The sequence below is a fragment of the Piliocolobus tephrosceles genome, chromosome 20, assembly GCF_002776525.5.
Source record: "Piliocolobus tephrosceles isolate RC106 chromosome 20, ASM277652v3, whole genome shotgun sequence".
NCBI classification, from domain to species: Eukaryota; Metazoa; Chordata; class Mammalia; order Primates; family Cercopithecidae; genus Piliocolobus; species Piliocolobus tephrosceles.
In genome coordinates this window covers 6,080,022-6,106,849 of record NC_045453.1, presented here as the reverse complement: position 1 = coordinate 6,106,849, position 26,828 = coordinate 6,080,022, and the positions used below count along the sequence as shown (strand labels likewise).

General features: G+C 50.8%; 1 protein-coding gene across 1 annotated transcript; it reads right to left on the bottom strand.

Moving 5' to 3' along the window:
- BPIFB1 (BPI fold containing family B member 1) lies at positions 1-26,828 on the bottom strand. Its single transcript, XM_026455249.2, has 16 exons — positions 26,733-26,828; positions 24,126-24,281; positions 21,430-21,571; positions 20,335-20,442; positions 19,227-19,376; positions 18,330-18,411; positions 12,285-12,348; positions 10,071-10,156; positions 8,612-8,791; positions 7,603-7,656; positions 6,944-7,102; positions 5,989-6,056; positions 4,803-4,848; positions 3,605-3,668; positions 2,683-2,759; positions 1-163 (listed from the first exon to the last, which is right to left on the bottom strand). Exons 2-16 carry the CDS (start codon positions 24,238-24,240, stop codon positions 104-106), a joined length of 1,455 nt encoding a protein of 484 aa, XP_026311034.1. The 5' UTR covers positions 24,241-24,281; positions 26,733-26,828; the 3' UTR covers positions 1-103.

Here is a 26,828-nt window from a genome sequence, read left to right as displayed (position 1 = left end):
CACAGGCAAGTGTTTATTGACTGCAGAGTGGGATGGTCTGTAGAGCTCACACCCACACCCCCAGCTGGGACCCAGCCTTCCCTGATGGCCGCCATCCAAGTCTTCACGGGGAGACAGTAGAGCTGGGTTTCCACAAAGAGGCTGGGGTAAGCACAAGGCCATCCTGGAATTAGAGGGGAAAAGTCAGAAAACAGATTTCTTTAGCTTCTTGTCTTGTGGTTTATGCTGGTTTTGTCCTCCGTAAGGTGACTGCTGTCACTGGGGGACCATGACCCTGAACCCACAAATACAGAATTCTTGGAAGGGTCAAGGGTGGAGGGTCTGTGTGTGAACATTAATGCCACACCGGGTCCTCATGTCATCTCCATTTTGCAGATGGGGGCACTGAGACTTGAAGGTGGCAATCCCCTTTCCAAAGTCACGCACTCAGTAGGTGGCAGAAGTGGGATTTGCACTCATCACCTGCCTTGATCACCCCCTGCTTTGGGCCCCTCCTCTGCATGACCTAATGACAGTAAGGTGCCCATCTCAGTTAGCAGGCATTTACTACACACCTACTGTGTGCAGCCACTGACCACAACGGAGAACAAAGGAGACAGAAACCCCTGCCTTCCTGGAGTTTCGGCTCTACTCTAGCGGGGGAGAGATGCCCCAGAGCCTGGCACACAGTGACTGTGGGCTGTTCTTTTCAAGGACAGTATTTGGGAGCGAGGGTGACACTGCCATAGTTCCTTTCCCCACCAGCAGATGCCATGGAGAGTCATTTGCTCACCAAGCATTTATTGAACACCTACTGTGTGCCAGGCCATGCTGAGCACCGGGGACAGAGGCATGGACAAGATGGACATGATCCTGGTCTTGAGCTGAGACCATCTGGCCACATGGTGTGTGTGTGTGCGTATGTATATGTATATGTGTGTGTAGTGTGTGTATGTGTATGTGTGTGTGTGGTGTGTATGTGTGTGTATATGTGTATGTGTGTAGTATATGTGTGGTGTGTGTATGTGTGTGTGTGTATATGTGTATGTGTGTGTAGTGTGTATGCGTATGTGTATGTGTGCAGTGTATATGTGTGTATGTATGTGTATAGGTGTATAAAGGTGTGTGTATGTGTGTGTGTGTGTGCAGTGTATATGTGTGTATGTATATGTATAGGTGTATAAAGGTGTGTGTGTCTGTGTAATGTATACATGTGTGTATGTATGTGTATAGGTGTGTAAAGGTGTGCGTGTGTGTGTATGTGTATGTGTGTGCAAGTGCATCTCAGGCCTATGAGGTACCTGCCCTGGATGCTGCCTCAGATCCTGGGCCTCCTTCCTCATCTTTCCTGGAACACCAACAATCCCTACCTCAAGGCCTTTGCACTTGACATCTGATACGGTTTGGATCTGTGTCCCTGCCCAAATCTCATGTAGAACTGTGGCACCTGATGTTGGAGGTGGGGCCTAAGCTGACTGGATCATGAGGCTGGTTTCTCGTGAATGGTTTAGCGCCATCCCCTTGGTGCTGTTCTCGTGATGGCGAGTGTGTTCTCGTGAGATCTGGTTGTTTAAAAGTGTGTAGCGTCTCCCACCCCTTACTCCTGCTTGGGCCATGTGATGTGTGTGCTTCCCCTTCGCCTTCCGCCGTGATTGGAAGTTTCCTGAGGCCTCCCCAGAAGCTGAGCAGATGCCAGCATCATGCTTCCTGTACAGCCTGCAGAACTGTGAGCCAATTAAACCTCTTTTCTTTATGAATTACCCAGTCTCAGGTATTTCTTTTCTTTTCTTTTCTTTTGAGATGGAGTTTCGCTCTTGTTGCCCAGACTGGTGTGCAATGGCACGATCTCGGCTCACTGCAACCTCTGCCTCCTGGGTTCAAGCAACTCTCCTGCCTCAGCCTCCTAAGTAGCTGGGATTACAGGTGCCTGCCATCATGCCCAGCTAATTTTTGTATTTTTAGGAGAGACTGGGTTTCGCCATATTGGCCAGGCTGGTCTCTAACGCTTGACCTCAGGCGATCCACCCACCTTGGCCTCCTGAAGTGCTGGGATTACAGGCATGAGCCACTGAGCCTGGCCTCCGGTATTTCCTTATAGCAGTGCGAGAACGGCCTAATACTCTGTCCTTCTGACAGGACACTTCTCCCAGCTACCCACAGGGCTCACCCTTCACCTCCTCAGGCATTGGCTCAAATGTCACCTCCTCAGAGAGGCCCTCCCTGACCACCCTATCTGAAACAGCACCCCTCGCCTGACATCACTCTCTCCTCCTGAACCTGCTTTATTTTTCTTCTCAGCCTTCCTCCACTCAGCCTGATGTCATATCTTTAGGGCTTATATATCTGCCTGTTCTGCTAGAAGGTAGGCTTGAAAAAGATGGGAGTGTTTTTCAATTGTTCATTTCAGTGGCCTCAAGCACTCAGAGGCATGCCCTGTGTATGGAAGACCTTCGAAAAATATTTACTGAATGAATGAATGACAAGGAGGTGGAAAAAGTATACTGACCACAGGCTAGGAGGGTCCCATCCTCAGCACAGCCAACCTTCTCACTTGCAGATGAGAAGGTGAGGCCCTGAGAGGGGAAGGGACTTGCCCGGGGTCACCTGCAGGTTGGGATTGGCGTGCAGGCCCCACCTCCCAGACAGGGCTCTCAGCGGCTGTGTCCTCCCTGGGGCAGGATGTTTAGGCCCACACCCACTCACCTTGGTCAGTGAGGACTCAGCTGCCTCGAATCCCAAGGCCTTCACCACTGACACTGGGACCCCAGATCTTAATTTGCCTGAAATAACAAACATGATCAGAAACTGATGGGCCTGGGGTGAGACTGGGCAGCCAGGGGCAGGCTCAGAGCTCCTGAAGGGAAGCCCCGGCCTGGCAGGCCTGATCAGACAGCCCTCTATGCCTCTGTTCGCGTGTTCTCTGGCCCCAGCATCGACCCAGCCTCATCTACCCTCCCTTTGCCTCTGGCACTGGCTTCTGGCTCCTCACAAAATGCAATCCTCACATTCTCTTACACTCTTGCTCAAGAACCATCAGGGGCTCCCATTATCACCAGCAGAGGTTTCTATACGTTGAGATTTTCCAGTCTAATAAAATAAAGAAATTAAAAAGATGGAGCTGGTATAGGTTACAAACTCTTCCCACCCCTCATTCAACCTGGGGCTGAATTAGAGTGTTGGGCACTGACTGTGCCAGGCACCTCCTGATTTGTGCGTCTGAAGAAGGTACTTCTGTGTCCCCATTTTACGGATGGAGAAACTGAGGCTCAGAAGGATCGTGCAGCTTGACCAAGGCCAGGCACTAGCAAGACGGGGAACAGGGTCTGCTGAGGCACCTCCAGTTGTCTCTTACACCTCTCTGGTTGCTCTCATTGTCTGCTTACACCTCTGTCTCCTTCCAGCCCCGCAAGGCTGGCCCACTGCTTGGTTCATCTTTACAAGCCCAGCCTCTGGCACTAGCAAAGGAATTGGGCTGAGAAGATTCTTGGGAGGAGGTGGCTTTTGAAGCAGGCTCTGGGGGATGGCTGGGAGATGAATGAAAGGGGCCCCATTCATAGAGATGAGGGCAGGGGAAGTAAAGCCAGGCCCTGGGGAGAGAGGGGGCACAGATGGCAGAGGTACGCACCATTCTGGTTTGGCAGCAGAACAGAGAGGATGATCTCAGTGATGACGTTTTTCAGAACATCAGGCTGTGAGAGAGAGAAGGCGGACTGTCACCCTGGCTGAGAATCCGAAGTCCCCCCCTCCGTCATTCTGTGTGGGTATGGCTCCTCCCCACGGGCGAAGGCGGCTGGTGGAGATGTAGGAATTCCAGGTCCCCTGCTGATCAGAGTTGTGGAGGCTCCCAGGGACCAGATGGGCTGGGGTGGGCATGAACTCAGCTGCCCCTGGGGCCTGGTAGATGAGGGGATTGGGGTGCATTGGAGGATGCGCCATCCTCAGAGGCCCTACCACTCTGTTGCAGCCAAATTTGCCCTGAGGGAATTTTGCCCTGCATTGCCTGAGCTTCTGACTTCTGGAGGGAAGCCTGAAGTCCTGATTTGCATGTGGAACTCTCCCTATTTTAAAATACTAGTCTCCGGGCACAGCGGTTCACGCCTGTAATCCCAGCACTTTGGGAGGCTAAGGCGGGCGAATCACGAGGTCAGGAGATTGAGACCATCCTGACTAACACAGTGAAACCCCATCTCTACTAAAAATACAAAAAATTAGCCGGGTGTGGTGGTGGGTGCCTGTAATCCCAGCTGCTTGGGAGGCTGAGGCAGGAGAATTGCTTGAACCCAGGAGGTGGAGGTTGCAGTGAGCCAAGATCACGCCACTGCACTCCAGCCTGGCGACAGAGTGAGACTCCATCTCAAAAAAATAAAAATAAAAAAAAGTAAACAATAGTGAAAAACAAGTCATAAAAACCAGAGAAAACATGCTAGACTGAGGTCTCTGGTTTGGTCTAACTCCCAGCAGGAAGGGGCTGTCTAGGGCACTGAGGCGTGTCTATGTACGCAGAATTAGATTGTGAGTCAAGGGCACTTATGTTCTAATTCAGGATCAAAACTTCACTGAAAGAAAGTGTGTATCTGTGAGTGTATTTGTGTGTGCATGTGTGTGTTCTCAACTGTGTCTGACACACAATGGGTTCTCTGTAAACAGAGAACTGTCAACAGAAAACTTGAGCCGGGAAGTTGGACTTTGGTGGAGACCGACCAGCACCCCCTGGTGCTTCTGTGGGGACCTTGTTTGAAGCAAATCCTGGGCAATGTCTCTTTTGAGAGTGGACCGTTCCAGGCCATCCCCTGTGCCCTCAGGCACCACCTGTTAACACTTACTTGGAACCAGCCAATCCCAGAGTTCATCAGCTGGATCCGATCAGAACTGCAATGGAAGATGCCTGTGAGAGCGGCCCCTGGAGTCCCACTCATTCACCATCCACTTATTCAACAGCGATTTACTGAGCACCTATTGTGTGCCAGGCACAGTGCGGGCTCTAGTGAACCACATAAAGTCCTTGCCTTGTGGAGCTTGCATTCTAATGGCAGCGGTGGGGTGGGGGGCATGGTGGGGGACACAGAAAACAAATAACAGTCCAATGAGCAGAAAAATCAACCTCAGGGGCCGGGCGCGGTGGCTCACGCCTGTAATCCCAGCACTCTGGGAGGCCGAGGCGGGTGGATCACGAGGTCAGGAGATGGAGACCATCCTGGCTAACACGGTGAAACCCCCTCTCTACTAAAAATGCAAAAAATTAGCCAGGCGAGGTGGTGGGCGCCTGTAGTCCCAGCTACTTGGGAGGCTGAGGCAGGAGAATGGCGTGAACCTGGGAGGCGGAGCTTGCAGTGAGCAGAGATTGTGCCACTGCACTCCAGCCTGGGTGACTAAGTGAGACTCCGTCTCAAAAAAAAAAAAAAAAAAAAAAAAAATCAACCTCAGGAGTCAAGGCTGTGGTGGACAAGGAAGCCCAAACCCCTTCAAAGGGTGCCCCAATTCCTGGCTCCACAGTTTGTTGCTATGTAGGATTGTGGGCACAGGGCAGCCAGATAGTCTGATTTGATATGTTCACAACTCATTTATATTAAACAGTCCAGCCCTGTGTGGGCTGCTCAAAACAGCCCTGGGCCTGACTTGTCCCCAGAGGCTCCAGCTGGCAGTCCCTGCACTCACTCTGGGGTCACAGGAAAGTGGTGAGGTGGGAGAACAGGGGCGGTACAGGAGGCAGCTGGAGCCCTGCACTTCTGTGCCGGCTGACTGTCACTGCCACGGCCTGGGAGGTGTCCACAGTGGGCTGCCCGTGGCCAGGGTTTGCCTGTGCTGTGGCTGCTGCAAAGCCTGCTTCATTTTCCTCCCCATTCCCTCACATGCAGTCCTTGTCAGCAGGAGCATCCGGGAAGGGCCTCCCTGCCCACCCTGGAGCCGCCTTCACCTGACAGCCACACAGTTGGTGTTTAAAGAAACCCACGGTCACTGGGCGGGACTCATTTCCATCAGCAGAATCTTCATGATGATTTGTGTGTTTACCTGATGTTATTCAAGTTGAGTATAAGCTCGTCACCTTTGGTGTAAAACTGAGCTTCCGAGCTGGCTTCCTGCAACAAGAGAAGATCAGGCCCCATGGCTCTTAATAGGATCCAAGTGTGGAGTTAGGGGTTATGCCGGGAGGCTCTGGGATCTGAATCTCAGTTCCTGGCTCTTTGACCTTGGCAAAGGGTTTGACCTTTCTGGGCCTCACTTTCCTCATCTGTTAAATGAGATAGTACTTGTACCCACTCCCCATTTCACAGATGACAATCTAGGCTTGCTGTAGGAATGATAATAATGATGATGATGATGACGATGACGACGACAGCAGCCACTATGCATGGAGCCTGCACTCCCTTACCCTAGTGTGTAGGTCGCCCAGCTCAAGAAGTTTTCATATTCCATTTTTCTGGACACACTGATTGGCTGAAGAATGGGCAACTGACTCAGGCTCATTCGATGAGAGTCAGCCCTGAGATGCTGGAACTATTGGAAAGGTAGATTCTTCCTGCTACGATTGCCAAGCTGATAGGATATGAGCCTAATGCAGCCTGGGGCACTTCGATGAGGGAATAGCTTGCCTGAGGATGAAGGCAGCACAGAGGAAAACAAGGCTGCTAGGTGGAAGAGAGGGGAATGAAGAGGATATTGTTTGAGCACCCGGGTCCAGCTATTCCTGAAGCCAATCACATCTAGACTTTTTAGTTACAGGAGCTAATACAATTCCTTTTATGCATATGAGTTGAGTTTCTGCCCAGAGATCCCTGACTAATAAAGTCACAGGGTTAGAATTGGGCCCACAAAGCTCCTGGCTCTTGGTTCAGAGCTCCCTTTCCTCTGTCCCTGCTGAGTGATGAGAGTGGTGGAAATGTTTCACAAAGCAGGAGGGTGAACAGGAAAAGTGGACAGAAGGGTCCCCCTGGCTGCTGCCAATATGGCAGACAGCTGAACTCACGATGCCCAGGGTGAACAAAGGGCGGAGGGCTTCACTGGAGGCAAACACTTCCAGCACGATCAGCTGGGCCACCCTGGCGTGGCCTCGGTCCGTGAAAAACTCGGGAGTGTCCTGAGTTAGGATCTTCACGATCTGGGTAGACCCCAGCTTATCTGCAGCCTGGAAGGAGATCAGAGCCACACGTGGCCTCCCAAGTGCCCACCACGGCCCACAGGCCCTGTGTGGCCTGGCCCTGCCTGCCTTCGTGGGCTCCCTGCTCCCTCTCATGCTCCAGCCACTCTGTCCTTCTTGCAGATCCTTGAATGTTGTGTTGTTCTCCCTTCCTGGCAGCCTTTGGTCTCCTCTTCCCTCTGTCTGGAATACCCTTCCCTTCAGGGAGGCCTCCCTGACGTCCCAGACTATGCCAGGGGCCCAGAGTGTTCTCATGGCCCCTAGAACCTGTCCTGTGTTACTGCACCTGTCATGGAAACACTATCCATGTGATGATTTGCTTCAGGTCAAACTGGCCTGCTAGACTGAAATCTCTGTGCGGACAGGGATGCGGTTTGAGCGTCCCAGTGCTGGAATGAAACGCTAGTCCCACCAGATTCTCCTCCCCAGAGGCCTGTGTCCAGACCACAGCAAACACCCATCAAGCTGCGGATGGCAAACGCACCAACCTTTTCATTGATCAGCCCGATGCTTGACTTCAGCCGACGGGCTATCTCAGGAAACTGAGGGTGAGAGGAACCAGAGAAGGTCAGCTGGAGGGCACAGGGAGGCACATCTCCTGCACCCCACTGCTGGGAGGAAGGTTTCCCAGGACCCCAGAAAAGCTGAGTGGGCCCAGTGACCCAAGCCATGTGTCTGTCATTGGTGGAAAAACAGCCCCTAGGTCAGCTTCTATGGGCCACGGGGTCCCGCTGGGCTGGACTTCTACTGTGGGCTGGTGATGGCTGTGGGGCTGTGGGAAGCTTGCTGATCTCAGAGGACACAGAGAGGTGATTTCATTATCACTGCAACCATGAATGGGCTAGCTGGTTACACTCCCTATTTCCCGCCATCCCAGTCCCCCAAGAGCTAGGTTATCAGTTGTCTATCAGCTGCCCTGAAGTCCTGCCATCCTCCCATAACATTGGACCAACCCTTTCCCCCTCTGGACCTCAATTTCCCTATCAGTCACCCGGGAGGAGGTGGCACAACATAGTTGACTGGTGGTGGTTATGTGCTGTGCCCTGTTAATAAGGATTCCAAGGTTGTGTCAGCATCCAGACTCAGTAGGAAGGACAGCCCTGATCGATTAGTGATGTCTGTCATGAGTGCCATAGTGGTGAGCAGTGGCAGAGTCGCCATCCCTGGACTACTCACTCTCTGAGATGTATTTATCATCCCTGGACTACTGCGTATCTCAGATGCCTTTTGATTCCACAGGACTGTTGTTTGGTAGAGGAAACAGGTGCATCAGATTCCAGAGGGCAGAACCATGACTGGGGCTGGATGTTATGGGGAGGATTTTCGGTTTAGAGCTATGTCAGAGGCAGGGTCTGTTAGGGGAGGGAGTGAGCTCTCCACTACTGGAAGGATTTAAACTGAGCCTGATGGGGGATTCCTGCTTAGGGGCACCCTGTGCAGGAAATTCCTATGATGCAGCCTGGGCAGCCCTCTTCTCTGTCTTGTGCTGAGGCTTACCACAGAGTCCAGCAGGACTATGAATTCTTCTGGAGGGAGCATAGCAGCCACTGCAGCTTTCACCACATCCTGACTCACGATGAAGCTGAACTGGGTGTTGTCCAGGGAGGGCCCTGCCAGCGAAGCTGCAGAGTTATTGAACCACTTGGTCACCTTTCCCTGTGAGTCCAACAACTTGGCCTGAGGAGACAGAGCAGGGAGTGGCCTGATAATTTTAATTCTGCAGCTTACCCAGTAACAACCTAGAAGGAAATGACACCGTTTAGCCTGTTTCCTTTTTTTGCATTTGTTGCCAGGAAGCTTAGCCTGGAACTCAGGTGCCTGGCAACATCTACTCCATCTTTGCCCCTCGGATAATCTGTGACTTTTATTTTTTATAGTAGACCTCTTAGTTTTTCCCATGCTTCAACTTCTCAGACACCTCCAACCCTTTGGATGGAGGGAAAATTAAAAACTGTAACAAAACGGATGAAACTATTTGATGCTGCAGTTTTCCAAAGGATCCACAGAAACTAGTCCAGGGGCCAGGTGTGGTGGCTCATGCTTGTAATCTTAGCACTTTGGGAGGCCGAAGTGGGAGGATCATTTGTACCCAGGAGTAGGAGACCAGCCTGGGCAACATGGTGGAACCCCATCTCTACAAAAAACACAAAAAATTAGCCGGGCGTGGTGGCAAGTGCCTACAGTTCCAGCTACTCAGGAGGCTGAGGTGAGAGGATTGCTTGAGCCCAGGAGGTCAAGGCTGCAGTGAGCTGTGATGGCACCACTGCACTCCAGCCTGGGTGACAGAGTGAGACTCAGTCTCAAAAAAACAAAACAAAACAAACCTGGTCTGGGATTTATGCTACCAGGATGGTCTGGCCCTTCGGGGCATCCAGCCACAACATGGCTATGCAGCCCCCACATGGGACAGGGAGCTGTTACTGGGCACTGCCCATCTGCCAGGCACGCTGTGGTCTCATTTCATCCTCTCCTCAGTGGCCATTATTGCTGACATTTTGCAGACAAGGAAACTGAGGCTCAGGGAGGTGAAGGAACTTGCCCAAAGTCACACAGCCAGGGAGTCACAGAGCTGGGAGAGAAACTTAGGTCTGTGTTTCTTGGTCCTTGGCTTTTGTTTCAAGGTTGTCAGAGGTTTGGGGATTGGCAGGGACTTGCCTGAGAGAAAGGCTGAGGATCCAGTGTCCCCACTCGGGCCCCTGAGTGGGGAAACTGCGGGTGAGGGCAGATCTCCCGGGTGGAGGTTCTTTGGCTTTGGGGCTCTACTGGGTGGCTTTTCTCCCTTAGAATGGCTTGCATGGGACGTATTCAGCCTGCAGTGATTTTTCTAGGTCAGCCCATGTGTCGTAACGGTGACCAGGATTTTCTCTCCTAATACAGGCCCATGCTATCTGACTCCTGGTGGTCAGAGAAGGGCAGCGATGTCCCCGCTTCACCCTCAAGGTCCTGGGACACTCACCCCCAGGTAGAGCTGAATGGTGTCGCCCTTGATGGCAGGAGACAGAAGGTCAAACTCCAGACGGTCAGTGCTGAGGGAAATGGGCACTGCTCAGGGACAAGAAGAAAGTTCTGTGAGGGCGGAGGGCAGTACTGGAGGGGGAAGTTGGGGGGCTACTTCTAGGTGGAGCGTACTGTTGCATGGGGGGCAGGTAGGGAGGAGTAGGTAATAATGATGTTGATAATATGATGCAAACAGTGATGACATTGACTGACATTTATCGAGCATCCACCAAGTGCCAGGCCTCTGTATGTCAGCTGGTTCATCTGCATGATAACCTTAGGAAGTAGGTCTTATTATTACCCCCTTTTACAGATGCGGAAACCAAGGCTGAGGAAAGTGAAATGACCTGTTTAAAGCCATACTATGGGAGCATGGGAACCCAGTCGGTTTTATGCCAAAGTCCCGGATTGGAACGACACTGAACTATTGTTTGTAAATCCATTGCCCCTACCAGACTAAAAGCCGCGTTCCCCCGCGCAGGAGGTTCTGGGTCTGGACACCCTGTGAGCACCTGGATCTCAAGGAAGCTTAGGCTGGAAGTCAGAGGCCTGGTAACATCTACTCCGAAATCCAACTGGCTCCTCTGCTCCCCCAAAGATCTCGTGTTCGCGTCAGAATTCCCCACTTGGCCGCCAGGTGGCAGTGGCGAGTCACCTGCCCCGGTGTATGGCCGAGGACAGCGAGTGCTGGAGGAGCCAGGGACCCGCCGCCTACTGCTCCAGGGAGAGCTCCGGGCCCGTCCTCGGGACAGCGGAGGAGCCAGCTGGACTTCGGTTTGAGCCCTAGCGACCTTGGTTGGTCTCTTCTTGCCTCTGAATCTGTTTCCTCGTCTTAAAATGAGGATATAGCGCCCGCCAGGGCAGCCCATGTACTAAAATCGGAAGGACACAGAGAAGATGAGCATGACTCCTGTAAAAATTATTTTTAAAAAAGAAAAAAGGAAAGAAACGGCGGTAGAATAGTAATTCCTGCCTCATGTATAGAACTGGCACCTAGTAACGGCTCAATCTGAATGACACCTGCTCGGAACTCGAGTCTTCCCCTATCACTTCCCCTATCACAAACTGCCTTTGTGAGCTTGGACAGTGACTTAATTGCTCAGAGCCTGTTTAATCACAGTGAAGGGGAGTCATGACTGCTACCTCGTGGAGTTGTCTGTGGAGTCAGTGAAATGTGACTACAAAACAGCCAGCGGGAGGGCGTGGCCCATGGCAGATGCCCTGTGGTGCTCAGTGCACGCTCCTCTCCCTTCTCCTCTGTGGTCGCCCTTGGAATGAGCCTCTTCTGATCCCAAACAGCAGTCGGTAGACTTTTCTTCTTCCTGCCAGTTTCCACTCTGGGGGCCTGAGCAAGACAGAGTTCTGATGTGGGGGCAGGAGCCTGTGTCCTCCCATATCTGCTACGCTGGGGGAGTGAGAAATGACTTCCTTCCCTCTTCACCCTTCGAATCATCTCTGATTTTTATTTTTTAAACCAGATATCTCAGTTTTTAACCCATGCTTTAACTTCTCAGATACCTCAAACCCTTTGGATGGAGGGAAAATTTAAAACTGCAACGAGATGGATAGAGCTATTATTTGATGCTGCAGTTTTCCAAAGGATCTGTAAAAACTAGTCCAGGGTTGCATGTGATGGCTCATGCTTGTAGTCTTAGCATCTTTTATCTGTCCATCCATCAGTCCATCCATCCATCCATCCATCCATCCATCCATCCATCCATCCATCCATTTAGCATGCATTTGTAAGTGCTTCTCTGTGCCAGGAGGAACACCTGCTATGTGCCTGGAACTTTCTTTTGGACTTTCATTCCTCACTAACAATCCTATGATGTAGGGATGGTTAAGCCCCATTTTATGGATGAGGAAACCGAGGATGAGGAGGTAAAGTAGCTTTCCCAAAGTCATGGAGAAAGTCGGGGCAGAGCTGGGAATTGAACCTGGGGCATCCGCTGGCCTGACAATCCCACACATAGTAGGAGCTCATGAAGTCCTAGTCATGGCGAATTTCTGTCTGCACATCTTGGGCAGGGGTCAACTGGTGCTTGTCTCACCTGCTGCTGGGCCCGAGTTGCAGCTCAGGCCTGACTTGAGGAGGCCTTCCCTTGGTGGAGTCAGGGTCTGGAGGCCAGCTCCATAGTAAAGGAAAAAGTGGGAGAGAGAGCAGAGCACCTACCCTTCACCAGCTGCAGGAGGTCTGCATACATGTCATTGAAGGAAGCCTCGATCACGGGACACAGCTGCAACAGCATAAGCGAGGGGCTCCATCAGGGAGGGGCCAGAATGCAGCCCCACAGGAACCTGTGCCCGGCCCACCTGGCCTGAGTCCTCCTGCTGTGCCCACGGCCAGCCAGTTTCCATCCATGGGTTGAGGACTCATTCGTATGTTCACCCCAGCCTGCAGGGCCAGCTGGGACCTTTCACAGTGGTTCATCCCTTGCCCTGCGCCCAGGGTGAGCTTGGCCTGCCAGAAGCCCTCCCTCTCTGACTCCTTGTCTTGCTCACAAGAGTCTGTTTTCCATGAGAGTGAAATGGAGGCCGGGTGCAATGGCTCATGCCTGTAATCCAGCACTTTGGGAGGCCAAGGTGGGTGGATCGCTTGAGGCCAGGAGTTTGAGACCAGCCTGGCCAACATGGCGAAACTTCATCTCTACTAATGATACAAAAAGCCAGGCATGGCGATGCACTCCTGTAATCCCAGCTACTTGGTTGGCTGAAGCACGAGAATTGCTTGAACCTGGGAGGTGGAGGTTGCAGTGAGCTGGGATCGCGTCACTGCACTCCAGCCTGGGTGACAGAGCAAAACTCTGCTTTAAAAGAAAAAAAAAAAAGAGTTAAATGGAGAATTTGTTTATTCGTACAGCAAGTTGCTACTGAGTTCTTTCCACATGTCAAACTCTAGAACAGAGGCCAGCAAGGCAGACCTGAGCAGACTCCTGGGCAATCTCTTTGTGCCCTTTGTGGCTTTCTAGCCCAACACATCCCTTTGCTCACCGGGCACTTCTCTTCCTAAAATTGCCAGCAGTCCTCAACAGGGGGCGATGTTGTCCCCAAGGAGACATTTGGAAATTTCTAGAGACATTTTTAGTTGTCACAGCTTGGAAGGGATGAGGGTGTTACTGGCATCTAGTGGGTGGAGGCCAGGGATGCCGCTAAACATCCTACTGTGCACAGGACAGCCCCGACAAAGAATTCTCCAGCCCAAAATGTCAGTAGTGCCAAGGTTGAGAAACTCTGACCTAACCTAACCCTGACCTGAGCTGTTCTGCTTAGGGTGAAGGTCAAATATTTGCCTCACTTTTCAGGGCAGTGCTCCAAGATTATTGAGGACATTTTTTGTCTTGTTGACCACCCCTTAATACTCTCAAGGAATGACAATGCATTTGAGAAATGTTAACTCCTATGAATAACCGTTACCTGCTCCTGGCTGCATTGCCAATCTGGAGCCCAGAGATGATGGAAGACTCGGCTCAGAGACTCCCAGCAGGCACCGCCAGCGGAGCCCATTTCTCACTGGAAAGGTGTCCCCAGGAACCTCTGCATTTTATCCCACAATTCCCCATCCTTCATTTCTATCAGCAGGTCTCAACCCTGGCTGCACAGTAGAGTCCTCTGGGATACTAGGACCCACACAGACCAGTTACTTCCGAATCTGGGGTAGGGCCTAGCCATTAGTATTTTTTAAAGGCTTCTGAGGTTGTGATGGCTCTGATGTACAACCAGGGTTGAGATCCATGGATTTACACTGAAAAATATTTCAACATTTTCCCTCCCTCCCTCCCTCCCTCCCTCCCTTCCCTTCTTTCTTTCCTTCCTTCCCTTCTTTCTTTCTTTCCTTCCTCCCCTCTTTCTCCTTCCTTCCTTCTTTCCCTCCCTCCCTCCCTTCTTCCCTTCCTCCTTCTCTTTCTTTCTTTCTTTCTTTCTTTCTTTCTTTCTTTCTTTCTTTCTTTGAGTCTCACTCCATCACCCAGGCTGGAGTGCCGTGGCGCAATCTCTGCTCACTGCAACCTCCACCTCATGGGTTTAAGCGATTCTCCTGCCTCATCCTCCCCAATTCTCCTGCCTCATCCTCCCAAGTAACTAGGATTACAGGTGCCCACCACCATGTCCACCTAATTTTTGTATTTTTAGTAGAGATGGGGTTTCACCATGTTGGCCAGGCTGGTCTCGAGCTCCTGATCTCAGGTGATCCTCCTGCCTTGGCCTCCCAAAGTGCTGGGATTACAGGAGTGAGCCACCAGGACCAGCCTAGCCAAATTTTTTTCATGCATCTTATGGAATACTCATAATTATATAAAGCAAGTCATTACATCATCCCCATTTTATTTATTTATTTTTAATTACTATTATTATTTTTTGAGATAGAGTTTCTCTCTGTTGCCCAGGCTGGAGTGCAGTGGCGTTATCTCAGCTCACTGCAACCTCTGCCTCCTGGGTTCAAGTGATTCTTCTGCCTCAGCCTCCCAAGTAGTTGGAATTACAGGCACGCGCCACCGTGCCTAGCTAATTTTTGTATTTTTAGTAGAAATGGGGTTTCTCCATGTTGGTCAGGCTGGTCTCAAATTCCTGACCTCAGTTGATCTACTGGCCTTGGCCTCCCAAAGTGCTGGGATTACAGATGTGAGCCACTGAGTCTGGTCTCAACATTTTCTAAATGAGCTTCTACCAGACGTTCACCTCTTTTTTTTTTTTTTTTTTTTTTTTGAGATGGAGTCTCGCTCTGTCGCCCAGGCTGGAGTGCAGTGGCTGGATCTCAGCTCACTGCAAGCTCCGCCTCCTGGGTTTACACCATTCTCCTGCCTCAGCCTCCCGAGTAGCTGGGACTACAGGCGCCCGCCACCTTGCCCGGCTAGTTTTTTGTATTTTTTTTTTTTTAGTAGAGATGGGGTTTCACCGTGTTAGCCAGGATGATCTCGATTTCCTGACCTCGTGATCCGCCCGTCTCAGCCTCCCAAAGTGCTGGGATTACAGGCTTGAGCCACCGCGCCCGGCCGACGTTCACCTCTTAAATGTACTGTGCCTTTTCTCTTCATGCCAAATAAAACATTCCTAAGACCATCATATCAAATCCAGTGAGCGCAGTGGATTTGCTGATGATAAATGGGATGCCGGCTTTCTCACTCTGTTCTTCCTGCTGAGCTGTTCACCATTAAAGACAGATACTGTGCAAGGAGCATTGTATAATTCTAAGTTTTTGTCATCTTTTCTAGTGGAAAATATATTTTTAACTATTAAAGTGGGATGCCAGATAAAATATGATTTTGCTGGAGGCTGGGAAGAAAATTTACAGCTGGGTCCTACTTTATGAAATTCCCACCTTAAAACAGATAAATAACATTATTCGAAGAAAAAACAAAATTTTCTTTCTTACATAAGAAAATTCCAATTTTATGAAATTTTTCACTTTTGGATTCCCTTTAAAAAACTCCCTGGATATGTACCTTTGCTAACAGGTCAGAGTCTCAACATTCTAACTCTAACAAGCCATTGTCTTGCATTCTGATATCACACAATTCATTATATTCATTGTTCATTATATTCATTATATCACACAATTCATTAATTCATTATATTCACTTCCTCCCTTCTTATCTCTTCTCTCTCTGTGTCTCCCCATTCTCTTCCAAAAAAGTACTGGAGAAAGGTAGCTTGAATTGGGCTGAATCAACATTGCTTCTGAAATTAACCTTTTAAGATCTTATTTGAGCTTTATTTAGTTTTTGATTATTCACCTATTTTTCCCTGGCCTCTTTAATATGTAGCTATTTCGACTATTAAAATAATGGATCTTCCTTTGACTATACATGCTACTCTTAAGCTTTGGTAGTGCAGAAGCAGAAGTTGAAAATCATAACTCCAGCTTAATAGAGAAACAAACGTAATTGTATATTGTACAGTTGATGTATATTTCACAGAATGGAGATTAAATGATTTACTGTATTTTTCTTGAAGGTAAGGACATGGAAACCAATTTGGAGAAAAATAAAAATCTCCTTTTTTTTTTTTTGAGACGGAGTCTTGCTCTGTTGCCCAGGCTGGAGTGCAGTGGCCCGATCTCAGCTCACTGCAAGCTCCGCCTCGTGGGTTCACGCCATTCTCCTGTCTCAGCCTCCCGAGTAGCTGGGACTACAGGCGCCCGCCTCGTCGCCCGGCTAGTTTTTTGTATTTTCTATTAGAGATGGGGTTTCACCGTGTTAGCCAGGATGGTCTCGATCTCCTGACCTCGTGATCCGCCCGTCTCGGCCTCCCAAAGTACTGGGATTACAGGCTTGAGCCACCGCGCCCGGCCAAATCTCCATTTTTTTAAAGTACTCTTAATAAAATCACATTGTATAAAGCATTGTGTTATCTATTTATTTAGTTTTTGAGACAGGGTCTTGCTGTGTTGCCCAGGCTGGAGTGCAGTGGCACAATTGTGACTCACTGCAGCCTCAACTTCCTAGGCTCAAGCGATCCTCCTGCCTCAGCCTCCCGAGTAGCTGGGACCACAGGGACACACCGTCATGCCCAGCTATTCTAATGTTTTATTTTTTGTAGAGATGGAGTTTCTCTATGTTTTCCAGGTAAGTCTCAAATTCCTGGGCTCAAGTGATCCTCCTGCCTCGACCTCCCAAAGTGCTGAGATAACAGGCGTGAGCCTCTGGCCCTGGCCTAAAATACTGTTTTAAATATGGCTACTGTCTTTTTAAAGTACTCTTAATAAAATCACATTATTTTAAAAAGGATTTCCTGGAATGTTTTTGTAAATCATTAAATGCAATGTACCTATTTGATAATTACAAGTATTGTATAATGACTTCGAAACATAGATCTGATTTAAAGGCTGACACCAAGAGCAGCCTCTTAAAAATACTAGTGCATGTGGATGGAGGTGGGAAGGTAATCTGCAAAAGATCAAAGCGCTCCTGGATGAAAGTAAAAGGATTATGGATATTTTTTTCCCCAAATTTTTTCAGTTATTACATCATCTTTTCAAAGAAAAAAGACACCAGGCACTGTGGCTCATGCCTATAATCCCAGCACTTTGGGAGGCTGAGGCAGGTGGATCACCTGAGGTCAGGAGTTTGAGACCAGCCTGGCCAACATGGCGAAAACGCTGTCTCTACTAAAAATGTAAAAATTAGCCATGCCTGGTGATGCTCGTCTGTTATCGCAGCCACTTGGGAGGCTGAGGCGTGAGAATTGCTTGAACCCAGGAGGCGGAGGTTGCAGTGAGCTGAGATTGCACCACTGCACTCCTGCCTGGGCAACAGAGCAAGAGCCTATCTCAGAACAAACAAAAACAAAAATCAAACAAAAAAGTCTTATTACAAGAAATATTAGCTATTTGACAAGGTGTTTTGACCCTAGATGGGGTGGCCCATTGTTAGGATCACATATTGGAATTTACAGTGGAAATCACTGGTCAATGTGGATGAATTCAATTTACAAAGTTTTAGTATACCTGTGACAAATAGGGGTAACTAAAGTGAGAGTCACCTGTGTTTACTGACTCAGAAAAAAAATCCAAAAGGACCTGGTGGGTGGTGCAGCCCTGAAGACCATAGCCAGATTGATGTGTGACTGCGCCATGCTAGAGCCAGCTCGTACTAGCTTTTGAGAACCAACTGTTAAATTTCCACAAATTTCTGAGCTGGGTGCTAAGCCCAGACATTGTTACAAATTAAATATATAAACTTACAATTAAATAAATTATGTTAAAACAAATTTAATAAAGCTTAAAATGCATTGCTTCCTAATTATTTTGCTGTATTTTACTACTATCTATTACTCCTGAGGTCATGTTTATGTATCTGTTTAGTGGAAATATATGGCTGTGTGCTGTTGTACATCTTTTGCCAACTCTGTTCAGTGACATCACACTGGTCGCCTAAAATTGGCTCGGAAGGGAGTATTTCCACCAGGGAAATCCGCAAAAGCTACAAATCGGGGTTGCCTTCCCTCAACAACCCCTCCAGAGACAATTATTAAAAATTTATCAGCACGTCACTGTTCAAGGGCTCCTGGCTGACTTTTAGCAGTCCCATGACCTTGACCTCAACTGTCTGCCTGGGTCAATGGCCCACCCCACTCCATGACTCTTTGCTATCCTGTCCCATATAATTCTTTCAGCAAAGCCCACCCAAGAAGACTCCCGTCAATTAGCACCAGCTTGCAGTTCCACCCAAGCCCCACAGGGGGCGCAATGTCCACCGGCCAGAGAGGCCCTGATTCCACTCACCTGGTTTTTCACTAGATTCGGCAGGGCTGGCACTAGGAGGTTCATCAACTCCTTAGCTAAGGCGTTCACCAGGAAGGAGAACCTTTCAGGGAAGAGAGCACAAGAGACATTAGGAAGGTGAGAGATGATCACCCCCTCCCCTATTTTACAGAGGGGGAAGCTGAGTCTAGGTGAGGAAGGAACCTGCCCAAGGTCACAAGACGTGTTAGAGATGGGGCTGGGCTGGGAGTAGCCCCTAAGCCAGGTGTAGGCAGCGGCAAAGAGTTATCAGAAAGCAGCGGCTGGGTGTTGTCATTGGAACTTTATACTGGGCACTGGGATGATGGGGGCTGGCACTGCTCGCTGTCCTCCTGCTAAGAAGGGAAGGGGGGGCGCCATGTTTTTGGGCACCACCATGCCCGTGCACTGTTCTGAGTGCTTGATGGCTGTTGCCTGATCAGTTTTCTCACCACTGCCTGGAAGGTGTCATTACCTGCACTTTACAGGTGAGGAAAGTGAGACACAGGGCTGCCACTTGGCCACCATCACCCGGAGAGCAAATGAAGAGAATGCGTTGGCCTGATCCAGTGACTTTGTTTTTGCCCCTGGCTCCACCTACACCTGCCCTGGGTGTTTGGAGTGGCTTCTAGGCCTCCACATTCAAAGATTTGCCCCACCTTCTGGTGTCATGCCTGAAACCCACCATTGCTGCTTCCGACCTTGAGGTCCTGAACTTCCCTTGGCATCACAGATTCCCTGGAAGGAGCCCCAGATCAGGAATCAGGAGGGGATAAGCCCCTTTCTTTCTCTAGGCCTCAGTGTTCTCCATTTGTAAAAATGGGGAAATCCACTGCCTGGCGTTCCTTCCAGGAATGGGAACCCAGAATGGGAGCCCAGCTGGCGGTCAGTGACACTCACTTATGCAGCAGTTGGATGCGCAGGCTCTTATGGCTGGTGGCACAGTCACTGAGGACCAGGCGGGTGGGGCCACTTGCACTGGTGTCCATGCGGATGATGGCTTGGGCCTCAGTCTCCATGTGGAATTCCACGATGGTCTTGACCAGGGGCCTGGTGGGTGGAGGCACCTGACCATGTGTGCACCAGGCAAGCTCGGGCAGGAGCAACCCTGCTGTCCATCTCTGTCTTCCAGCCCTCACCTCCTTCCTCAGTCTCCTTTGCTGGTTTCTCCTCATCTCCACCCAGCTTCACCCCCAGCATGTCCCAGGCTCAGTTTTCAGATTCCTCTTTGGTTGAAACCTCTTTCATCTGCTGACAACTTCCAAACTTACCCCCAGGCCCCTACTCCGATGTCTCATGGGCTTCTCAAGTTTAGCGCATGCAACACTGGACTGGCTCTTCCCCAGACTTGCTCCTCTCATGGCCTTGCCTGTCTTGGTTACTGACCACTCCATCGTGCCAGGGGGGTAGGCAGAACTCTTGGAGTCATCCTTGACTTCCCTCTCTCTCCCCCCGCACACACACACATATTCAGTTTCCCGGGATATCCTGGTGTCCCCACCTACCTCCAAAACATATCCAGAATCCAATCAACTTCTCAGCACCTCTCTGCCACAAACCCTGGTCTAAGCCATCATTGTCTCTCCTGAATTGTTGCAGTAGCTTTGGGATAGTCTTTGTGTCTCCACTCTTGCCCCCAGAAAGTCTTTTTTCCTCACAGCAGACAGGAGTCTTTAAAAATGTTAAAGCACAGCATATTCCTCCTCTGCTCAGTATCCTCCCTGGCTCCCATCTTACTGAGCAAAAGCCAAGTCCTTATCTTCTTCCAAGAGGCCTTGCATGATCTGGCCTTGGCTGCCTGCGGGCCTCATCTCCCACCATGCCCCCTCTCTCTTTCCCCTGTCTTTGCCTTTATTTGAGCAAGGCAAGTACATTGCTGCCACAGGGCCTCTGCACTTGCTCTTCTCTCTGTTGGGAGCTCTCTTTTTCAGACATCTGCATGGTGGGGGAGGGGGAACGAGCAGATGAGCCTATCAAGCCTACTGTACTTGATGGGGGGGTCACTCACGTGTTGAATCCGGCCACCATGTCCAGGGGGATCTTGACTAGCAGCTCCTGGTCATTGGCCGAGGGCTTCACCTGCAGCTGGAGGATGTTAGCTGTGGTGATCTTGAGCCTGGATAGGGTTTAGGAGAGATCAGAATCATGCCTCCCACTCATTGTTCCCAAACTCACTCCCTCTCTATCTTTCCTGTCTTCCTGGGGTGCCTAGACAGCAGCGAGACGCTAGTCCTGCCCACTGACTCCTCTCCAGATGGTCTTGCCTCCATCCCTCCCCTCCAGTCCTGCTCACAATGCTATCGTGGTGCCTTCTCTTCTAGGTGGTGACTCCCAGCTCCTTGAGCTGACTCATAAGACCCTCTGTGACCTGACCCTGCTGATCCCTTACTCCTAGCCTTGAGGTTTGAGCTCTAGCCATTCTGACCGACTGTCACTTCTCCATGCCTTTGCCCAGGCTGATTCCTCTACCTGGATGCCATTTGCTTCTTGTCTCCTGGTGAGTGTTGAGTCATCGGCTCAACTGTCACCTCCAGTGAGAAACATCACCTCATCCCTTCCCTGTGCCACCCCAGAAAACCTTGCTCTGGGTTTTTTTTTTTTTTTTTTTTTTTGAGACAGAGTCTCACTCTTGTCGTCCAGGTTGGAGTGCAATGCTGCCATCTTGACTCACTGCAACTTCCACTTCCCAGGTTCAAGCGATTGTTCTGCCTCAACCTCCTGAGTAGCTAGGATTACAGGCTTCTGCCACCATGTCCGGCTAATTTTTGTATTTTTAGTAGAATTGGGGTTTTGCCACATTGGCCAGGCTGGTCTCGAACTCCTAACCTCAGGTGATCTGCCCACCTTGGCCTCCCAAAGTGCTGGGATTATAGGCTTGAGCCACCGTCCCCGGCTTTGCTCTGGGGTTGTTGCATTAGGGTTCCTGCGTCACTGTCCTATGGTTCTTGTTAACTATTCTGGGAGCTTCTTGAAGGAGGGGCTTTGTTTGATCTATTCTTTGTGATCTGACACAGGCCAATGCTTGCAGACTGGTTGATTGAGCGTGCAGAGTGTGTCCCAGGCAGAAAGGGGCTAGCTCCTGGTGTGGTCCTGCTTCACTCACCAGATGATGTACTTCAGGACGGTGTTCACCAGGCTGCCCAGCACAGGGATGCCTCCGGCTGGCTGTTCCCGTATGGCACCCAGCAGCGGCAGCTGCTGCAGGATGCTGGTGGCATTGTGGTCCTTCAGCTCCTGTGTCAGCTCTGGAAGCAGACCCCAGGGATTAGGGCTCAGGAGGAGGGGCAAGAAGGAAGGCTTGGTGGAGGCTCCAGGCTGGGAAGGGGTATCACTTGAGGCTGCCTGAGGTAAGGCGAGGGTGTAGCCATCTCTACTATGGTAGAGGTCAGGACCAGCCTGTCAGTCCCCACTGTGTAGATGTAGCCTTGAGGACAGTAGCCCAGATGGGTCATTTTCACATCAGGAGTGAGGCTGGGACCATTCACACCGCTGAGCATTGCCAGCCTCTGTGGGGATTGTTGGCCACTACACCCAGCACCTGGACCTACACTCATCCCCTTAGCCAGTTGCAAGCACTTCTAGGGCCAAGAGGCAGGGAACCCTCAAAACCCTGTTTGGGGCTGTTTTGCTGCCAAAGCACACTTGTTAACAATTGTCTGGCATCCATATCCTATGGATATGTGGTCCAAAAAGGCTCACATGCTGAGCAGAGGAAGGAGGAGCCAGGACAGAGGCATAGGGGGTCAGGAGCCCTGGATTCTTGTCCCAGCCAACTTTTTGTGAGCAGCTGGAACCCATCTGGCTCCTGTGCAGAGCAGGTCAGAAGTGCTGGAGAGCTGATGCCCCAGGAGCAGACTTCAGCCAGGGATTGGTGAGAGTTGGTGTATCAATACCTCAGCTCCCACACCCCTCAGGCAGGATGGCTCAGATGTGTGTCCCTCATTGTGTTTCAGAGCTCCTGTGTTATAGCCTCTTAGCTGCAAATCCACCCACTTTGCCTGCTCTGTGATAATGGAACTGGGCCCTATGAATATTTCTTTTTTGCCATTTGGCACAGTGTTAAGCCCTTTCAGTGGAGACTCTGGAGGGGAATGGGGGAGGAAGGGGATTCCCTTCATGGCCCTGGTGTGCTCCTCTTGCCAGGTTCCTATGGTGTCACTGCCCAGTGGCTTTTGCTGAGTGACTTCTGCAGGCACCCTGGCTAGCTTCTAGGCGATTCCCCAGAGATAGCTTCCCTGTGAGTTAACAGCATTCCCCTTCCTCCAGGGGCAGCTTCCCAGAGAATTTTATCGGCTCCCTGGCAGATAGTTCTCCACCCACTAGCCTCAGTTTGCCAACTGTGGACTAGCTCTGGCCTGGGACAAGGCAGCAAACTTCTCCACCACACAGTGGACTTTAACCACACCCTCTACAATGAGGGCTGGGGAGGACTGTCTACCTTTGAGCTTGCTCTGTCCTTGGCTACCCCCTCCATCCCTAGGTTATCCTTTAGAGCTCTCTTTTCCCTCTTAGCCAATTCCCCATTCCTCCAATCGCCTGGTAATACTTCTTTACATTAAACTTACCTGTTGGGATTACTGTGTGGTTTCTGTCTCATGATTGGCCCTAACAGATGCGGTTGCTAGGCAAGACTGAGCTCCAGTCACCACAGTGGTAACTGGCTTGGACATGCACCCCCTCATGGGATGCCTTCCCTTCCCTGCCTTGCCTCCCCACACTCCTGTAGGTGTTTCTGGGATCACCTTCAAAACCAACCACTTGTACACAACTCCTTTTAGGAGAGCCTAAAGCATGGTTGTTCCTCTCTAAGTTCCTTCTGGCTGAAATTCCACACGCTTGAGCTTCATGGTGTGGATTCAGGCCACCTCTGCCTCCCTCCAACCTCTCAGAGCTCTCTGCTTCCTGTCCTTACTTGGGAATCCATCTTCTGGTTACAGAGCCTGTTGGTCCCACAGGACCTGCCCCTGCCTCTGCCCCTCTGGCCATGACCCAGGCCTCTAGTACCCCTGAATCCAGGGGTCTGGTCCTCTAAGTGCTCAGGTGGCCTCCAGAGCTGACAGGTGACAGATGAGACTTTAGAGCAGTGGTTCTCCACTGGGATAATTTTGTCCCCTAAGAGACATTTGTCAATGTCTGGAGACCTTTTTGGTTGTCACAGTTGGGTTAGGGATGCTGTTAAATATCCTAAAGTGACCAGGACACCCCCATCATAAATAGTTGTTTGGCCCACAACGTCAGAAGTGCTGAGGTTGAGAAGCATGGCCATAGCATTCATAAAGCTCTAGTCAATTCCAATGACCCAGTGAGGAAGGCCCTCTTATTTGTGTCCCCAGGAGGAAGCTGAGACTCAGGGACCGGCCCGGTGCCCCAGAGCTGGAGAGTGATACACTGTGCCTGGGACCCAGGCTGCCACACTTGCAGTCAAGGGTCTCTGCTCTGGGGAGGAGGAGCACGCTGGGTCTAACTAAGAGGGGGTGCTCTGAGGTTGAGATTTCAGGCGAGGGCAGCGGGAGAGGCAGCTGCATCACTGCACACAGTGGCCGCACACCCCTTCTGCAGGCTGCGGAAACTCAGGGTTTTGGGATTGTGGAATTTAAGAAGGGGTTCTTGGAATCATGAATTCTTGAGATCACAGACTCTTCAGACCTTTACAACTCACCACTCATGTTCACCCACGTTCTGGGATCTCAGCCACACCTTGCACATCCCCCATGATGAGGAACTCTCTCCCTCCTTTGGGAAGCGGCCCCGCCTACCCCCTTGTGTTATGGCAGCCAGGTCCGAAGGGACAAAACTTACTTTCTTTGATGACTTTTGGTCCGAGGATGAGAACTGCAGTGCGGCTGAGGGTGGCTTGAATCAAGGTGGTTGCCAGCAAACCACAGAGAAGGGTGAAGGTCCACGGGCCGGCCATCTTCCCAGGTGTCAGAGAGCAGCAAGTGCTGGATGCCAGACCTGGGGTGAGCACAGAGAACCCTGAGGCAGAGAGACCAAGGGCAGGCCCATGATGCCCAGTGACCTGGGGCACAGTGTCCAGGAGAGGCTGTTTAGTGGTTTAGTGCAGTGTTTAACTGCCTGGGCTAGTTGTGTGGCCTTAGGCAATCAACATAACCTCTTTGTGCCTCAGTTTTCTTATCGGAAAAATGGGGATAATGACCCCAACTTCACAGAGTTGAGGGATTAAATGAGTTAATATCTGGAAAACATTTAGCACAGTGTCTTTCACATGGTAAGCACTTGGAATGTATTAGCCATTTTCTTACAGAAAATCCAGCAACAATACTCAGAACAAAGAACTTCTGCTTCCTGTGTCCACCACACCTCAGTCTGACACTTAAAACCCTTTATGGTTCACCCTCCGCTGACCTCACCTCCTGCTTTCTCTCCCCTTGTTCTAGCAAGTTCCAAGCAGTTGGAAGGTCTCAGAACATACTCTGTTCTCTCCTGCGTCTGTGCCTTTGCTCTTGCTGTTCCTTGCTTCCTGGAATGCTTTTCTCCTCCCATATCTCCCTGATGAACTCCTATTCATCCTTTAAAACCCTGCCAAGATTTTTCACTTTCCCTATAAAGCTTCCCCTGTCCTGCAGACAGGGGCTCTGGACCACACTTGGAGAAATGTTGTCCCGGGGCCCAGGACATGAAGGTTGGAGGTAGGAAGGAAATGAGGAGCCAGGTAGGACTCAAAGTTGTGAAAAAGCTGTTTGCTTAATCTGCAATACTAAGGGGGTTGGAGAGGGACTGGATGGCTTCCTCGAGCCAGGGAAAGAAAGTCAGAGAGAGAGAGAGAGACAGAGAAAGAGAGAGAAAGGGCCGTGTGGCTCATGCCAGGGAGAGGAGCTTGGGGGTATTCTGGCCCCTTGGCTGCTCTGTCCCCTCCCTCCACAGGGGTGGGGCATCAACACCTGTAACCCAGTCCCAAGTTCTCCAGCTCGCACCATGGCTCGGCCTGCCAGCCCCCCATGGAAGGAAGCGCCTGCCCCTGTGGACTGTCTGCTTGGTGGGAGGGGAGACACTGCAGAGATATGAGGCCCTCGCTTGGTTTAGCATGTGGGTTTCTCGTTGCCAAAGACAAACGTGGCATCTGGATGACATGTGTCTCCTGTGCCCTGGAGCAGCGTGAGCTCTTCTGAGACCCTTGCAATAATGATTCAGCTTCTGCCTCCCTGACCAAGCTGTGAGCTCTGGGAGGGAGGGCTGGGTCTGCCTGCTCCCTGCTGTGCCCCTGGCATCCAGTATAATATTTGTCATAGAGCAGGTGCTTAATAAATGGCTGCTGAATAAATACACAGCCTCTGGAAGTCCCGAAAGAATTGGAAATCTGAGCCTGCTAAGCTGAAAAGGTTAGTGTTAGGAGGCCTGAGGGTGGAGAGGAAAATATTATTGGCTTGGCAGCCATATGAACCCTAGTTGGAGGCCGGCCTCTAACACTTGCTCTGTGATCTTCAACGAGTGACTTACCCTTTCTGTAAAATGGGGAATAATTACAGTACTTATGTCACAGGCTTTTTGGGAAGATTAAATGAGACAATCTATTTGTGGCCTGGCGTGGCCAAGTGTTCAGTAAATGGTAGCTTCCACGATGATGATGACAGGTATTATGACCAATGTTGGAGTCAGAAGGAGACATCTTGCAGCCAGAGCCAGAAGACAGAGCTGAACCCCCGCATCCAGGCACCCCTGTGGCCCCACTCTATATTTTTCTCGCAAATACCTTGACTCTGTCTGTCCTGCATTATCTGTACACACTGCTCAGTCCTCTTCGGATCAGAGGAACCCAGGGACCTACGAGGATGGTAGCATCCCCGTTTCCCTCCTGTGGAAAAGTCTCTCCTCCCCCAGATCCAGGCACCACACACGCCCCTGTCATATGGCACCCGCTCTCCCGGCCTTTGCTTCTGCTAGTTCCCCTTCATGGAATATCTCACTCTCTTCCTTTGCCCAATCACCTTCTACTCGGCTTTGCAACCAACACATCACCTCTTCCAGGAACCCTTCTTTGACTGTCCTCCACTCCCATGTCGCTGGGTCTTCCTTGGGCACCACATTGTCCTACACTGAGAGTTCTTTGAGGGACAGAGTCTGCGTCTCATGCTTCTTTTGTCCCAGCACCACTGCAGCACAACTGGGCACAGAGCAACAGGTATGTGCAGGGTGGGTTTATGTCACTAGGACGAGGTCAGGAAAAGACTCAGCCAGCCCCATCCCTTCGTCACTGCCCTTTGGTCCTCTGGGCGAGGGAGCTGGGCATCTCTCTACACCTGGCCCTGACCCTCAGCAGATCCTGACTCACCGAGGGCCCTTCACTGAGGGCGAGCCTCCCCTGTGCTCCTGACCTGACCCCAACAGGTATCTCTAGCTCAGAACCTTCCTGGCAACTTCGGCTTTCAACCCCTTCCCTACTTTTACCTGGGCACGCTGGAGTCCTCGGCCCGCTCCTCTCCTCTCCCAGGAGTTGGGTCTGGAAGTCCAACCTTATATCCTGCACACCCCAGCACAGGCTTT